The following is a 17,946-nucleotide window of genomic DNA, read 5'->3' on the forward strand; positions in this document are numbered from 1 at the left end:
TTTTTCTTTTAATAAAAAATGTGGGTAGTAATTATTAAACATACCTGGCTTTTGAAATACATTAGTATTCAGCATATAGGCGGTCCATAATTCATTTGATGTCTACTCTGCCATATTTAGTCCAGCCAGTGCTTTTCAAAGAAGACTTGAAAAATGAAGAAGGAATGGAGGGATCTTCAGTGACGTTGCGTGGAGAGCTAACCAAGCTTCCAACTCTTGTTGAGTGGAGAAAAGGACAAAAAGTTCTCAGGCCAAGTCAGAAGTATGAAATGCGACAGGACAAAGAAGTGGTTGAGTTATTGGTTCGGAATCTGGATCTTGAAGACATGGGGGATTACACTTGTGTGTGCGATGAGGCACAGTCCACTGCTGTTCTAATTGTGAATGGTAACCATTTCACCGTTCTTATCTTTTGGCCTCTTCTGTCTTCTTTCCTTACACCAAATTGTTAGGCTTGTTGTATATATTGTTTGTAATTCCCTTTAATCCTTGAATTGATGTTGTTACCTGTCTGGCTGGATAGTGTGCTGGCTCTGCCTCTGACACAGGAGACCAGGGCTCGAATCTTGGCTCTCCCGATTCAGTAGGCCTGCACCTAATCAGTAAGGTGTCATCGGGCAAGACTCCCTAACACTGTTACTGCCTACTGAGTGTGCCCTAGTGGCTGCAGCTCAAGCGCTGTTAGTCTGCCAGGAGAAAAGCACAATTTAAATGTTGTGCTTTTTCTTGTCTTGTGTGACTGCTGGCATCTGTGTTTACTTCAGACCATTAACACTAGAATAGTCCACAGTCAGTGTGTGTGTATTACTGTAATGTTCCACATTAGCTTCCTGGCTTACAGATTTTGTCATTTTTTTTTACAATAAAATGTTGAATTAATGAAATAATTATTAATAATAATAATAATAATAATAATAACATATGTAACAAATACAGCAGCATACATTTTGTATACTTAAATATTAAAATACAACTATGCATGTAAAATTGTCCTGTTACGTTAGCTTATTTAATACTGTAATCTATTAGTCATTATTATTCTAACCCATGTCATTCACATAATTTTTACATATTATTCAACACCATGCATAATAAACCTCATCTAAACTCAAAGCTTAAAGATAAAGCGGGGGGGGGGGGGGGGGTAGATATAGAACAAGCGGGGGGGGGGAGATATAGAACAACTGTCAGCTTAGTACTGCAGTGTGTGTTCGTATTGTGAGAATATTTCTTCTCACTTTACTCTTTGGTGGCACCATTTAGTGGTACAGGAAGTAAATGAAATCCCCCCTCCCCCCCATGGCAACAATTGCAGTAAACACATGAGGTTTATTTCTTCACTTATCCTGTTCCTAGGGGTAGAATACTTTTCATTGTTGTCTTTGTCCCTCTTGAGAAAAATTTCCCATTTTCCTGTTCTTGTGCCACCATTGAGAGCAACATTTGTGTCTCTCTGAAAATAAGTACTGTAATACCAATTTTGAACCAGGCAGATGTTTGAACCCTCCCCACCCCACCAGCAAACATAAAAAAACAAAAAATAACTAAAAACATTTAGGTTTGTTTAGGCTATAAATAACAAAGGAATGTAAACTTGTGTTTACAGGGATATGTAATGCGTCTTACTTACATTTTTTGTTTCAATCATTTTTATTGAATTACTTACATTTTTAAATGTTACTTACCTGGCTTTTGTGCTCATACTCTGCTTCTAATAATTTGTGAGTCACTAATCTAGTTAAAACCAGGTGTTCCAACTTCAATCTGATTCAACCGGCTGCCTGTGCCAGGTCAGTTGGCTGCATGCTTTTTTCAGACCAGTGACCCAAAAAATATACAATTCAAAAGATCAAGTGGCAACTGACCCTTTTTGAAGGAAGGTTAAAAAAAAGCCAGCCTCAATATTTTCCATGCTGTAGATTCCATCTAGTGCTAAATATCTCAGAATATAGTTACTACTAAACACAATTTAAATGGAGCCAATGTTAAAGTCGGAACATTTGTAAATGACATTTGTTGTTGGATATTTTATTGATTTTGCACATTTTCGCTGTAAAGTTAAGTTCAACTTGTCTTTGAAAATTAACAAATGGGAATGCTAAATGTAATGTGTATATATTGTTTTATGTTTGGAGCCAGCATGTTTATATATTGATTTACACTTTATCTAGCATTGCCTGTACATTTTAAACATGGTCTCAAAGACGAGGGGGTGACAGAACGTGACAAAGTGGTCTTACACTGCGAGCTTAGCAAACCCAATGCACCTGTGCAATGGCTAAAAGAGAAGAAAGTTCTTCACCAATCTGAAAAACACATTCTAAGACAAGACGGCTTAGTGGCGGAGCTTGTTATTTCAGCTGTGGATGAAAATGATGCCGGATTGTACAGCTGTGTGTGTGGAGACCAAGAAACGTCTGCATCTATAACTGTTAAAGGTAAAAAAAAAAATCAAGCAAACAAGGAAAACCTGTATAAAGTTTCTCACATGGACAACAACTTGGTGGCCAAGTGGTTAGGACTCTCATCTTAAGGCATTAGAGACCCAGATTTTTAACTTAACTGTGACACTATCTACAATGGATTTTAAATGTTCTCCCCTTGTTTACATGGTTTTTCTTCTGAGTGCTCCAGTTTCTACCACTTTCCAAAAGCATATCGATAGGTTAACTGATTTCTCTAAAAAATGGACCTGGTCTGTAGTTGGAATACTGCAGGGCTAACGTTTTAACGGGGTAGGTAATGATGTGAGTTAGTAGAAGTAAAATTCTATGGAAAATGTCAGTGTTATATAAATATGCAATGACTGTGTAGTTTCTCGTGTTTGGCATACCTATTTAGTGAATGTTTTGTGTGTCATCATTTGGACCCACAAAAATGATATGTATTATGTTTTGTTTTCTGTGTTTTGTTGCGGAACGAAGAGTGAAGCACATAGTAAATTTATACATCTCTGTTTGATCAATAGTATAGTATAGACAAGGATGTTATAGTTGCTTTATTCTTGGTGTATATTTAGACTAAACAAAGTTCTTGAGCATTATGGCCAGCAGTATGTGTCTTCTCACGCCATTAAAAATAGTATTCTCCTTCCAATTTACTCTGCTACCAAAATTTGAGAAGGAACGTAAAAGCAAGAGCTGTGTAATAGTCAGCCATTTTAAATTATGAGTTGACTAGTGCAAATTCTCACTTAGGGCCATATGCAATTCACATTTTTACCTAAGTTTTCTCCTAGGAGATATTTTTCATCTTCTATTTAAAATAACGTTCAAACACTTTTCAACTAAAAAACTACCAAAAGTAAACAAAAAAATACTATCAAAATTATTTTGAGTATTTTCTTGCTTTCTGGTTGCTTAAAAGGCATTTTATTGACAAATTTAAAAATATCACCTAGGAGATAACTCAGGAGAAAAAGTGAATTGCATATGGCCCTTAGAGTGAGAAAGGGGAAATTGCCCCAAATACTTTATTTTATTTATTTATCGTATTTATAAAGCGCCATCATATTACGTAGCGCTGAACATTAATTTAGGTTACAGACAATATTTAGGGGTGACATACAGCAAAATGACAATACAGGAATATAAGAAAACAAGATCACACAGCACAGTATGAGTACAAGGTAATGCTTAGTCAGTCACTGGATGGGAGCATGGAGATTAGGCAAGTTAGGTTCACTCAGATGCATAGCATGGGTTCACAGTAATCGAGGTGCATAATCAGGTAGGACACAAAAGGAGAATGACCCTGCCCAAAGGCTTACAATCTAGAAGGAGAGTTAGAGACACGAAAGGTAGGAGACCAGAGTTTCGTTGTGGGTTTAGAGCAATTGTGAGGGGTGGTAGGCCAGAGTGAAAATGGTGAGTTTTGAGGGCCTTCTTAATGTAGAACAATATGATGAAGGTCATTACTTCTGTATGAAGGGAAGGACAAACTCTAAAATTAGGTAGTGGTGAATAGTAAAGGTGCTGTTATCTTCTCAGCCGTGATCCTGGTAGATGTTCTCGATAAACTCATATATATATATTAGAAATAATTTTTTATCTTCTCTTTAAACTTTTCAGCACTCTACAATTTACAAAGTACTAAAAAGTAGGTGAAAAGTACTATCAAAACTATTTTGAGTGTTTTCTTGCTTACTGGTAGATTAAAATGCATTTTATTGACAAAAATCCCAGGAGTAAACTCAGGAGAAAAAGTTAATTGCATATGGGCCAATGCCTCATATCAATCATATAGCTTTTCTAATACAAAATAATGATGATGCTGGGGCTAAACTTTTTAAATAATTAAAATAATGATGTTATGCTTTTACAGAAGTGTTCCTATAGTTATAATCTTACCAAAAGAACCTTCATAGAGAATACTATTTTTATTGACTAGTTAGCACAGTTTTATATCCTCATGATGTTTGCTTAGTCACCTTGATTTGTGTTTCAATGCACAATATTACACATTTTGTTCCTGTATGATTCATTTTAGCTATAATTGTTTCTGAAGTGGGCAAGGCCAGAGTTTCTTCGTAAAAAAGAATGTAATAGGGATGTCTTTTGTTAAAATTTGCTTAGTAGGAAACAACGTGTCTTCCTGATCTGATGTCTGTTTGTTTGAATTTCTGTTAGCTTTGCCCCCAGAATTTAAGGAAGAGCTTAAAAACCTTGAAGCCTTGGAAGGGAATACTGCAATCCTACATTGTGAGTTGACCAAGCCAAACGCCTCTCTAGAATGGAGGAAAGGACAGAAAATTATTAAGTCAAGTGAAAAATACAAAGTCACACAGGAAGGTCTTGTGGCTGAACTGATCATCAATAATCTGGACCAACAAGATGCCGGGAGATATATATGTGTCTGTGGAGATAACCAGACTGCTGCATCACTGACTGTGAAGGGTATTCTACAATTCATAGTCTTCTTTAGGTGTCCATTAATATCCTCTATCATCTCTTAATTCATCTGCACCACCTAAACAAATGCCCTTCCCCTTTTCACAAAGCTCAGTTTTTTTGCTAGTCTTATTTTACTATCTCACTTATATCATCTAATCCTTCATCAACACCAACAACTGGTTCTACAGACAATGTTGTTTTCATTTTTCCAGCTGTCCCTCCACGGTTTAAAGATGATTTGGTAAACATGGAATGTGTTGAAGGGGAGTCTGTGACCTTGCACTGCTTATTGACCAAGCCAAAAGCTTCTCTTGAATGGAGAAAAGGCCAGAAGATACTCAAACCTGGAGATAAATATACCTTTGTGCAGGATGGTTTTATTGCTGAGTTGGTCATACGGCAAGTAGACCTAGAAGATGCTGGAGAGTATACCTGTAAATGCGGAGAACACAAAACAGCCGCTTCCATTTTTGTGAAGGGTAACATTTTAATTTTTAACTTCCAATTAATTCTATCTTACATCCTCACTGATTTTCCGATAACCATTTATCGTGCTCCTCTTCTTATTAGTATTTATGTGCTATCTCTTGCTTTTTACCTGTTCCATCATACCTTTGGTCACTGTAGAGCAGAATTTTATAACAAAGTCTTCAGATTAGTCTGGAAATTTTTGTGCAACTAAATTGCATTTATTATTTTATAAAATATTGCTTAATTATCAATATCTCTATGATGAGCAGATAAGCAAAAATATAAACTTTCCAGACTAATTTTTCAGATTAGTCTGGAAATTTTTGTGCAACTAAATTGCATTTCTTATTTTATAAAATATTGCTTAATTATCAATATCTCTATGATGAGCAGATAAGCAAAAATATAAACTTAGATGATTTGCGAAAACAGGATACATTATTCAAATGAAAATGTCATACTAACACAGGACAATAGAAATTTTTATATTTTTTTCTATGAAATTCTATATATTTTTTTAAACTACTCTTCAATATGGATTGAATATGAACATTATTATTTAAAGGGACTCCGAGCAGTGAGGAAACTATGGAAAGATGCATATCATTTTAAAGCTCTCTTTCTCCTCTTTCCAATGATATATAAACCACCACCCTATGCCTTTTAGTTTTCGCTATTTTCGCGATCGAAATTGCCGCGGCCGCGACTTCGATTGCGAAAATAGAGAAAACTAAAAGGCGTAGGGTGACGATTTAGGGGTCATCAGAAAGAGGAGAAAGAGAGCTTTAAAATGATACCCATCTTTTCATAGTTACATTGTATTACCAAGGCGACTGTTTCTCAAAGTCAGCAGCTCCATTCAGCAGAAAAAGTCGCCCTGTGTAATACAATGTAACTATGGAAAGATGGATATCATTTTAAAGCTCTCTTTCTCCTCTTTCTGACGACACCTAAATCGTCACCCTACGCCTTTTAGTTTTCTCTATTTTCGTGATCGAAGTCACAGCCGCGGCAATTTCGATCGCGAAAATAACAAAAACTAAAAGGAGTAGGGCGGTGGTTTATATATCATTGGAAAGAGGAGAAAGAGAGCTTTAAAATGATATGCATCTTTCCATAGTTTTCTGCACTGCTCGGAGTCCCTTTAAAGAGAGCATGTAAGGCCTATGCTTCAGCAAAAAATGATATTTAGTAATGTAATCAGATATTCTGTAATGGAAAGCGATGATGCTAGAAGATATCTCTAAATTGCGCTTTGAGTCCTATATGCGCTTTGAGTCCTATGGGAGAAAAGCGCTTTACAAATGTTATTGTATTGTATTGTATTGTATTGTATTAAATTCATTGAACAGATCTAAAGAGGCTCAAAAACTCAAAAAGAGACGGTATGCTAAGGAGTACAAACCATTCTCCAAAGTCATAGAGTAATAAGGTAGCACAACTTCTCCTGCATTCTAGGCAGTGTGCTTTTAGTAGAAGTATGTGACTTGAAATTTACAACAGCTTTTATTTCTTCCCAGTGTGTTTAGTAACAAAAATGCTAAATTTTAACTTTTTTAATTAGGGAAAAAAATACTTGTGTGTGTGTGTGTGTGTGTATATATATATATATATATATATATATATTAAACATGCACACACGAAACTAGTTCATGTACTTTAACAGTAGGTTACCTTGGTCAAATTTTGTGATATAAAAGCTATACTTTAAAATCACACTACTCCTAACCTGTATACGTTATTGATGTCAATGCTATTTTATAAACTTGCTATTAATTCTGTGTCAGCCCTCCCTCTACAATTTAAAAAGGAATTAAAGAGCAAGGAAGTCCCTGAGGGAACTTCAACTACTTTGTGCTGTGAGTTGACCAAACCCAACGCATGTCTAAAATGGATGAAAGGACACAAAGTTCTCAGACCAAGTGACAAATACAAATTCATCCAGGAGGGTCTTTTTGCTGAGCTGGCCATAGATAACCTGGACCTGGACGATGCCGGAGAGTACACATGCGTCTGTGGAGATTTTCGGACCACCGCATCCCTGAGCGTGTTCGGTAAAATTTCAAGAGTGGCTGCCTATGCCAATGCCCTACCATCTGTACCCACATGCATTAACCAAAATAAAATGTGTTCTTCACAGTTCTGGAGTATTATTAGCCTAGTTATTTTTTTTATCAAATCACTGATTCACTTCTGATAATTAAAATACCTCACTTAACTCACAACCTTGCCCTTGCATCATATGTATCACTAAAGTGAAGTCCACATTTCAGACAATGCTGATATACAGGGTGGGCCATTTATATGGATCCCCCTAATAAAATGGAAACAGTTGGTGATATTAACTTCCTGATTGTAGCACATTAGTATACAGTATGTAATGCATAATGCACCACCACATTATGGGTGTCAGGTTCGAGCATTCCTAGATGAACAGTTTCCTGGAAAGTGGATTGGTCATCATGGGCCAGTTGAATGGCCCCCAAGGTCTCCCGTTCTGACTTTTATCTTTGGGGTCATCTGAAGGCAATTGTCTATGCTGTGAAGATACGAGATGTGCAGCTCCTGAAAATACGGATACTGGAAGTCTGTGCTAGCATTTCTCCTGCAGTGTTGCTATTAGTGTGTGAAGAGTGGGAGAAGAGGGTTACATTGGCAATCCAACACAATGGGCAGCACATTGAACACATTTTATAAGTGTTCAGAAACTTGTAAATAACTCATGAAAGAATAAAGTTGTGTTAAAACCAAGCACATTCTTGTTTTTCTTGTGAAATTCCCAATAAGTTTGATGTGTCACATGACCCTCTTCCTATTGAAAACACAAAAGTTGGATTCAAAATGGCCGATTTAAAAATGGCTGCCATGGTCACCACCCATCTTGAAAAGTTTCCCCCCTCACATATACTAATGTGCCACAAACAGGAAGTTGATATCACCAACCATTCCCATTTTATTAAGGGGTATCCATATAAATGGCCCACCCTGTAGTAGACCATGGCAGTAGAATAATTGATGGTTCTTATTTCAAACTTTTATCCCGCTCCTCTAGGATTTATTTTATATTTAGGATTGAAACTGGTCACAAATATGATTTAATAATTGTCCAGCCTTTCATTTCCATGTCAAATTTGTCAGAAAGGTGGACAAAGACTTTGAGCTTATAATATGGGAGAAACACGAGGAGAAGAGCATCGTTGTGTGATAACGTTTTATTAGAAACTGTGCACAATAAAAAATTACACTTACTGTGTTGAAGTAAAAACAAGCATGTCAAATGGCATAAACACCCTCCTGTTTGTCCTGGTTGGGTGCAGCCTTCAACTGCCGTGTCCAACACCGAAACCGTCGTAATGCCTCCAGCACACTAAGGTCCTGCGGTGGGGCTTTCAGGACTCCCTTCCATCTGGTCCACAAACGGCTGTTGACCACTGCGGTTTGAGGCTGCACCCACCTAAAGACATACAGGAGGGCTTTTATGCCCACTGACATGCTTGTTTTTACTTCAACACAGTAAGTGTCATTTTAATTGGGCACTGTTTCTAATAAAACATTATCACAGGACAGGACGAAGCGCTCCTCCTCTCTTGTGTATTCAAGTCTACCCTACAGTCGGGTTCAATAGGAGCTGCCAGTGTGTAATGACCATACAGATCTGCTGATCCTTTTTTCCAACCCAGCAGTGCAGGATTTCACATATCTTGTCCTACAAGTTTATAATGTCCACTTTTATGTTTATATTTTTTTTACCCCATCCTCAGCTCTTCCACCAGAATTTAAAGAAAATCTTCAGAATAAAGAAGGTGTGGAGGGAGAGTCTGTGTCGTTGCGTTGCATGCTGACCAAACCCAAAGCTCCTCTGGACTGGAAGAAGGGACAGAAAACTCTAATCACCGGAGATAAATATAGATTTATACAGGAGGGCCTTGTGGCTGAGCTGGTTATAAGTCAGTTGGACCTGGAAGATGCTGGGGAGTACACGTGTGTGTGTGGTGACCAGCAAACCAAGGCATCCCTGACCGTGAAGGGTAATGATCCACTTTTGGTATCTAGCATTGGGCGTTCACAGTGATATTTCCTTATCCGTGCGATCTAATTCATTTTCTCATATCGCTCATGCTCTTCATAAGCATGCTCACCTTTCATGTTTGGTAGTTGTAGTTTGTTTTACATGTGTGTTCACTGTTTTTCATCGTAATATGATCATGTCTGGACTTAGCCAATGTCATGTACAGTATGGAGTGTGAGTATACAGTTTTTAGTACCACATTATAGGTAGGACATTGACCTTGTAGACAAAGACAGGCAACTAATCAGAGGAATGAAAGACCTCACTTACCAAGAAAGGTTGGACAACCTTTTTGGCCATAGGGTTGTACAAAGGACAAGGGGAAGTGATCTTCATATTTTTTTTTTCTTCTTTCTTTTCTTTCTTTCAAACTCACCGCACATATGGTCTCAACCATTTGTGTAGCAACTATCATTTGTCGCACACTTGAGCTGAGGGGTGCTGTCATCATAGATTGTGATGCAATATACTTATTTCTAAAATTAATCTTTATTAACACTGCGATAAGGTAAACCAAAATAGGTAGTAGTACAAACACCTCCCTGTCCCTTCAGTTAGGATAGCATTGCCTGGAGCAAAGCTCCGCTATTATATAACACACCCATTTCCACTCCCTCATCTAAGTGGCTGAATAGAGTACTGGTTAAGGGCACTGCCTTTGACATGGGAGACCAGGGTTCGAATCCTGGCTAGGAAGTACCTATTCAGTAAGGAGTTCAAGGCAAGACTCCCTAACACTGCAGGGTGGCCTCCTGAGCGCGTCCTAGTGGCTGCAGCTCTTGAGCGCTTTGAGTCCGACAGGAGAAAAGCACTATACAAATGTTCGGATTATTATTATTATTTATTTATTCTTCACATTCATGCACTCAACTCCCCCACACATCTACAGCATTCATTATCAGTTCCCTGTCTTGTGCGTGTCCTCCTGTATCTACTATAGGTACACACCCGATCACTCGATCTATTAAGCCTCGTGATTTGATCTATTAAGCCTCGTGATTTGTAACAAGATTTGTAACAAGATGATTCCAAATGTTTGTAACAAGATGATTCCAAATGTTTTCACCACATACATGCAATGTATCTATCCTGTTAAACCATTCAGTCAGTGTTGGCGGAGCAGAGCTTTTCCCATTGGATGCTATCATAAATTTGGCCACGACTGTTCCAATTTCTTTTATATGACAGCAACATATGCCATCATATTTATCAGCAAAACTGAGGATAGCTTCTGATGCTGTTAGCTTAAAGTGAACCGAGCACCTTTTTTTCACTCAGGACATTTCTATAGCACATGAAAAATGCATGCCGACTATCTGTTTCATTATTAAAATAAACTTTAATTTTACCTTGTATTTTACATTCAAAGTAGTTAAATTAGCTTGTTTGAGCAGGCCTGCCGACCGTCCCCATCCGCAGAGACTTCAAGAACCTCTAATTGTTTTATTGAGCTAATTACCAAGAGGTAAACAATGCCTTTCATCAGCAAAGGGGGTTAGTAATTAGGAGTGTGTCTTCAAAGCCATGGTGTGTGTCAATGTGTCAAGATAGCATCTCTGACTTCTGTAAATAAGGAATGTGGGAAGGGGAGGGGGGAACATGGCAGCTTCTATGTCAGGAGAGATTCCAGTGAAAGAGAATGTGCTCAGTTCCCTTTAAAGCGTTCTTTTAACAGAGTGCTCAAAAATTCTATTATTTCTTGCCAAAAAGGTTCAACTACAGGGCAGGACCACCACATATGCATAGCTGTACCTCCTTCCTGGCCACGTCTCCAACATTTAGTCCCACCCTGGGCATATTGAAAACGTGTAGGTGTTAAGTACCATCTAGCGATAGTTTAAATTGGGTAAGCTGTAGCCCGGGATCCTGGATTTTCCAATTTAGCCATATTGTGGGCCATTTTTCTTTAAGCAGTGGATCAAGTTCCCTCTCCCATTAGATACAGTAGGGAGGGGTGGGGGGAAGAGTGCAACATCCCGTATATCTCACAAGGTCACAAAGTTTGGGTGCATTTTAAAATGCAGAATATTTTACAACAGGAAGTAGTTATAACAAATTCCATATCTGCATTTAAATGAGGCTTGGCTGCTTTCCTTGCACTGAAGGATGGCTACAATTACTAGTTAATTCCGAGCAGAGTTGATACAGGGATTTTATCTGACTGTCACCTGTAGTCAGGAAGGGATTTTTACCCCTTAAAGCGGAATGAAACCCAGCATTTCTACTTTGCTGTAATAGATTATTTACAGCATATTATATACAACCAGCATTTTTTTTTTTACTAGAACTGCATTCAAAGGGTTAACACAGGCTTAAGAAGCTTCCCTTTCAGCAGAGCTGGCTGCTTCCGAAACATTACATAATGTTATCTAGTGTTTAATTGTATCAAGTCAGGGATGTAAACAAAGCCTTCTCTTACACCACTGGGTCTCACACAGACAAGCATAAATTATTTCTGATGCTTTCTGATTAACCTCCTGGCCGATAATCCCGAGCTGAGCTCGGGGTATATCGCGCAGGAGGATTTCTCAGGCCCTGGTTTGCCGATTTGCATAATTTTTTTTTTGTTACACGCAGCTAGCACTTTGCTAGCTGCGTGTAACTTCCGATCGCCGCCGATCAACCGCTACCCGCCGTGCCGCGCAGCCCTTCCCCCCCCCAGGCCCCTTGCGCAGCCTGGCCAATCAGAGCCAGGCAGCGCTGAGGGGTGGACCGGGACTCCCTCTGACGTCATGACGTCGGTGACGTCATCCCGCCTCGTCGCCATGGCGACCGGGGAAGCCCAGCAGGAAATCCCGTTCTGAACGGGATTTCCTGCTTACTCTGATCGCCGAAGGCGATCGGAGTGGGTGGGGGGATGCCGCTGCGCGGCGTCTATCATGTAGCGAGCCCAGGGCTCGCTACATGATTTAAAAAAATTTTAAAAAAAGTGCTGCGCCCCCTCCTGGGCGTTAGAGGATGGGTTAAGTTAGAGGATGAATAAAGCAGTTATAAATAAAATTCAAAGTCAGCTCTCAGAGTAAAATTAGTGTATTTTAGGAATGTATAATTTATAAATGAATAATAATACTTATGCACAAAAGCCAATATGCTAACCGTATGGCATATAAAAAGTAGGAAAACGTGTTTTTATTGAATATTATGTCAGGGTTTTACACCGCTTTAAAGGTCAAATCAGCTTAACATGAAATCATTTTTTTATAATGTTGTGAATTTAATCATGTGCAAAATCATGCAAATACAACAGTTTGAGTTCTCTAGTATTTATAAAGGCACCTGTGAATGTTTTACCACATATAATGGTTCACTGCTAACCAGTGTGCATGAGGTTATCTAAAAACATGCAGTGGTGTCTGGGCTTGAATATAGGTTTAAACCCTGCTGTATATTATAATAAAAGTACAGGAATCAATACAGTATAGTTTATTATTTTTTTAAAATACTTTTTGAGCTTTAATTTTGAATTATAGTATACAGTATGATTTATACTTTTTGTGCCACTAGGCAAAGTATGTTGTGGCTCACCTTTCATGTGTAGCAGTGCCCCACCCATTCCATGTGCAGCCCCCTCTTCCATGTGTATCATCCATGTACTGTAGCCCCACCCATTCCATGTGCAGCCCCCTCTTCCATGTGTATCATCCATGTACTGTAGCCCCACCCATTCCATGTGCAGCCCCCTCTTCCATGTGTATCATCCATGTACTGTAGCCCCACCCATTCCATGTGCAGCCCCCTCTTCCATGTGTATCATCCATGTACTGTAGCCCATCCATTCACTTTAGCGCCTCTCTTTTATGAGAGCTCTCTTAGGGATCATGTGTTGCTCCCCATTTTCAGCCCCCTCTTTCATGTTCAGGTACCCCATTTGGCCAGCAACTGCCCAAGGTCCGGGCCTTCCTTGCCTTTACAGAAATCTGGCCCTGAGTATTCTAGTGGCTATTTATGGTGTTGTCAGAAGACTTTTGCTGGATAAAGAACAGGGGTATGGAAGGGAGAGGGAAAAGAAAGGATATTTAAAATGTGTGTCAATTATCATTCAAGGTGGTAGATTTAATAATGAATCCCCTTATTAGTTTTGCCTTTCACATATGTATTAATAGATCCATATGATGTATTACTAATATTACATCAGTTTACATAGCTAAGTTAGTATGTTGAAGTTTCCTCCATTCTGAAATTCTGTTTTTGTCCTACGCTCAGCTGTTCCTCCACAATTTAAAGAGGAACTGAAAAGCAAAGAAGGTCTGGAGGGAGAGTCGGTAAGCTTGCGATGTGTTTTGACCAAACCGAAAGCATCTCTAGAGTGGAAAAAGGGACAGAAGATTCTCAAATCTGGAGATAAATATAGGTTTATCCAAGAAGGTCTTGCTGCTGAATTGGTCATAAATCGATTAGATCTGGAAGATGCTGGGGAATACACATGCATATGTGGAGACCATCAGACCACCGCTTCCATGACTGTGAAGGGTAACAATCGTTTCCTCATCCAATAATCATCTTTTTGTTGACTCCTCATTTATCTTCTGTGAACCATCACGCTCACCTTGATTTCATCTCCTCACCATCCTGTCTGCACTAATAATCTACCATCTGCCATCACCATTTCTCACGCGTCTTTTCTGCCATTTCCACAACTTTGTTCTTGCCATCTGGAAATGTCATTTCTAACTGTTTGTTCATCCATCTTGTAACTTGCATTTCGGTAATTTTGTCAGCATGGTCTCATCTGTCCTCACTTTTCACGTTAACATGGACTACCAAATTCACCTTCATCAAAAACTACTACATTCATTAAGATGTCCTATTCTTGTGTCTCTGTTCTTGGTGGTTCATTGTAGAATGTGGAATGATAACCCTTGAATTATGTAGACTTTTCTGGTGTTGGGTAGAGACTGTTATAATCCACCATCGTTGTAGCCAACTATTAAGCGCTGTACACATGCTGGATGATTCTTGGCCGAGGTGACCAGTTGGGGTTGGCTCTGCTGAGAATCTAGCATGTATATGATGACACCTCCCCCCCACCCCCCACCCCCTTTGCACTATTGAGAGATCAAGACCGGCATATTATCTCGACTGAGCGCAGGCCGACTCTATTGTTCTCCTACTCACTCCATGTCACTCAGTTGGCCCTTCTCCCACATAACTGCTGCTCAAAGCCCTGGGGGCATTAAATACTATTACCCCTCTGATTCATAGCAACTAGGAGGGAGATGTAATTTGGGTCCTGTGATCTCTGGAACCCCAAATTACCCTTACGCACCCTGAGCACTGTAACATTACTGTTATAGCACTGCCTAGTTTCGGTCCTCAGCGTTGAGTGCCATGCACCAAAAAAACCTGCTTCACTTCTCCCCTCTCCATAGCAACAGAATGGTTTGCTAGCCTCTAGGCTATTGACACTTCTGTACAGGACAAGACTCTAACCTGGTGGCTGAGGGTTCAAGTACCAATCCTTGTGAGCGAAGACATTTTTTTGGTATGCACCTTGACTTGAATATCTTTCTTTAGTGTGATCAGTGTCAGTATATTGAATTTCCAGTTTGCTTTTTTTGTGTGTCATTTTAGCAAACTATAAAAATAACCAAACAAAAGCAACAAAAGCATTTATTAAATGTGAATTCTAAATAGTTAAAGACCAACTCAGTAACTGTTTTTTTTTAAATTGAGTACAGCCTAAGAGTGCAGTATATACCCGGGAAGGCTCAAAGAAAGGGAGAAAGATGGAGATCCAATAATACTGTAGTATGTCAAGAACTGGAAAAATATAAGTAATATAAAGAAGGTTACTCCCAACATTGGGCCCTCTGTTAGACAACAACAAAGCAGGTGTGACAAGCATAGGTATTATTGAGCCATCGGTAAGCTGGGTGCAGGGTAAGCTGAATCAAATCCCCAACAGTGTTAAATATTATTCTACCTCTGAGTTATAGGGTCTCAGAAGGTCTCAGAAGGATGTATCTGGCATTTGCAGAACCCGCAGATTACTCTTACGCGGGACATGCAGCATATGACAGCACCCAGCTTTGGCGCCGGGCGCCGAAATGTTCTGCTTCAGCAACCAACCAGTGATCAGATCTTCTCACTCTAAGGAATACGTGGGGAGGGTAAAAATACTCAACTTAACCCCGCGGTGGTCAAAACTAACAGTAACAGTAAGAGGCACCAACAATTATAAAATAATTAAAAACAGTTCAAAAAGGAGGAGGGGTCGGGACTAACCGTATCTCCTCCAAAACAGTATGCCACCATGTTGGCAGACAAAGTACATTTTTTTAGACACAGGACAACATGTTTCACAAGGTTTCCCACTTCCTCGGTTCATTATAACAATGCTTCGGTAACCAGTCAAGGCTTCGATGGCCTTTTTGCCAGCAATCAAGTATGAGTATGCTCAGAACATCTTCCGTGTATTGGCATGCCGATTCAGAAATTTGGAGAATTTTCACAAACTTCCACTTTCTGTCCATAATTTTTCCTTATTATAATATCATGTTCATAGGAAGCCCTGCATTATTATCCGGTGATTAGAACTCCTCTTTGAGGCGGAATAATTATGGAGGATGAGTCCTCACATCAAAATTTTCATGGGGTCCCCAGCTCTAGGAAGGCTAGGACAATAACACTATATGTCCAGATGCCCCTTCCTGTGTTAAGTCTGCCTCTTCATTCCATACCCTGTAGCCATCCCCACTGTCTTTGTGGAAGAAGTTCAGAATGAAGTGGCTACTGAAGGCCAGGCTGCCACCTTGCGTTGTGAGATAAGTAAGGCTGGTGTTCCCGTTTCTTGGAAGAAGAATGGATCTGTTATCGAAGCAAGTGAAAAGTACATCTTACACCAGGAAGGAACCATTGCAGAGCTGAAAATCCAAAATCTAGACCTGAAGGATTCCGGAGATTACATTTGTGTGGTCGGAGAACAGCAAAGCTCTGCAAAACTATCAGTGGAGGGTAAATATAAGCAGACAGTCTTTATGTGACATTCCATGTCTGTTTCTTGGACCAAAAGTCGGAGTCACCTTTTATGTGTCATTTGTAGACTGTTTCATCATCTTGTTCAGCCATCTTTCTCATATATTTCTTATAGATTTTCATTGTCTTAATACAGTCTATGTTCTGTTTATGTATTTAGATATTTGAAAGTGTCTTTCACATATATATTTATAGTTCAAAACCTCTTAACTTCATGACTTTAATGGTCTATGTAGTTAATAAAATCCATGGGACTCTCTCATATATTTCCCAAAGCCATTGAGAATTTCTGAAACTGTAAAAGTAATGGATTTAGAATTAACAATACCGATACAAATAGTATGAAATATAGAAATTCTATTTTTTAACAATAAAAAGAACATGAGTATTATCATGAAAATATTTTAATATTTTGCAACAGGCTATAAATACACATTACTGCAGTACTAATTAGAAGCTAGGAAAGCTACTAAAGAACTTTTTTTTTTTAAGTTCTAAAATAAATTTATCTGGAGCACTTGAAAGCCTCTAAATAAACTGGCTGCTAAAAGGTTAAATCCTATAATAACATTTTCCTGGAAGAAAATGTTTCAGAAATCAAATTTAATATAAAAGGACTAAAAGAAATGTCTGTTGTTTGGTCACACACACCTGTGTCTTGCAGTCTGTGACATCATTCTATGGAGCACATTACTATTCGTCATTGCATGGAGGTCCTGCTTGTCTTCATTCAGCGCTTTTTCTCCACGGCATCATTTTAGTAAGCCTCATTATGTTTTAGTCAGAACATATTTCTATCGCTTTTGTTAGAACTGCCCGCGCTGTTTATAGAGGGATTGAAAAACAAAGAAGAAACAGAAGGGCAGGAAGCCATTTTTCATTGTTGGTTGACCAAGCCCACATCACGGGTGGAATGGAAGAAAGGGCACCAGACCCTCAAACCAGGTGACAAATATAAGATGAGGCAAGAGGACGTTCATGCTGAGCTCATAATCTGTAATCTTGACCTGAAGGATTCTGGGAACTACACCTGCTTGTGTGGAGAAGAGGCAACCACAGCGACCCTGACTGTAATTGGTAAGAACTCCAAACTAATTACTTTACAAACTTAGAAGTAAATGTTTGTGGCACTATGGAAGAACAACTAATCATTAATTGAAAGATTCATAATTAATTTCCTATCCCGAAAACACAAAGACTAAGAGAACAATTACCCTGTTCATTTTGGTATTCTGCTATCCTTGTGATATAGTCTTCTGTATGTGGCCCTTATTTTTTTATTATTATTATTTATTATTATTTCTAGTATACTGTATTGTATATACTGTAGTGCCAGCATATTACACTTTCCAGGGTACACTTAACACATATTTATACACATTTTCTACATCCACATGCCAATTAAGGAAAGCGGGCGAGCCAACGAGTGGAGACTGGAGTGCATTTATGTATTTATCTGGTGTTTACTGTATTTGTTTGATTTGCACTTTAAAGGCCAGCAAGATCATTAAAATGGACTTTAACTTTTTTAAAGTGGAT

The 17,946-nt window shown here is 38.9% G+C and overlaps 1 protein-coding gene across 16 annotated transcripts in view; it reads left to right on the plus strand.

Moving 5' to 3' along the window:
• The window catches only part of OBSCN (obscurin, cytoskeletal calmodulin and titin-interacting RhoGEF), a 511,999-nt gene that overhangs the window by 192,972 nt on the left and 301,081 nt on the right, over window positions 1-17,946 (plus strand). For 9 of the 16 annotated variants that reach the window (XM_068235137.1, XM_068235143.1, XM_068235140.1 and 6 more), the window contains 8 exons: window positions 121-387; window positions 2,172-2,438; window positions 4,629-4,895; window positions 5,105-5,371; window positions 9,125-9,391; window positions 13,636-13,902; window positions 16,120-16,386; window positions 17,218-17,484. The exons of 2 other annotated variants lie outside the window; for them this stretch is intronic. In XM_068235137.1, coding sequence (XP_068091238.1) covers window positions 121-387; window positions 2,172-2,438; window positions 4,629-4,895; window positions 5,105-5,371; window positions 9,125-9,391; window positions 13,636-13,902; window positions 16,120-16,386; window positions 17,218-17,484 — 2,136 coding nt within the window. The remainder of the gene's footprint in view (window positions 1-120; window positions 388-2,171; window positions 2,439-4,628; window positions 4,896-5,104; window positions 5,372-9,124; window positions 9,392-13,635; window positions 13,903-16,119; window positions 16,387-17,217; window positions 17,485-17,946) is intronic. 5 more of the 16 variants (XM_068235148.1, XM_068235139.1, XM_068235147.1 and 2 more) reach the window with 5 other exon arrangements.

The sequence above is a fragment of the Hyperolius riggenbachi genome, chromosome 5 (assembly GCF_040937935.1).
Source record: "Hyperolius riggenbachi isolate aHypRig1 chromosome 5, aHypRig1.pri, whole genome shotgun sequence".
Classification (NCBI taxonomy): domain Eukaryota; kingdom Metazoa; phylum Chordata; class Amphibia; order Anura; family Hyperoliidae; genus Hyperolius; species Hyperolius riggenbachi.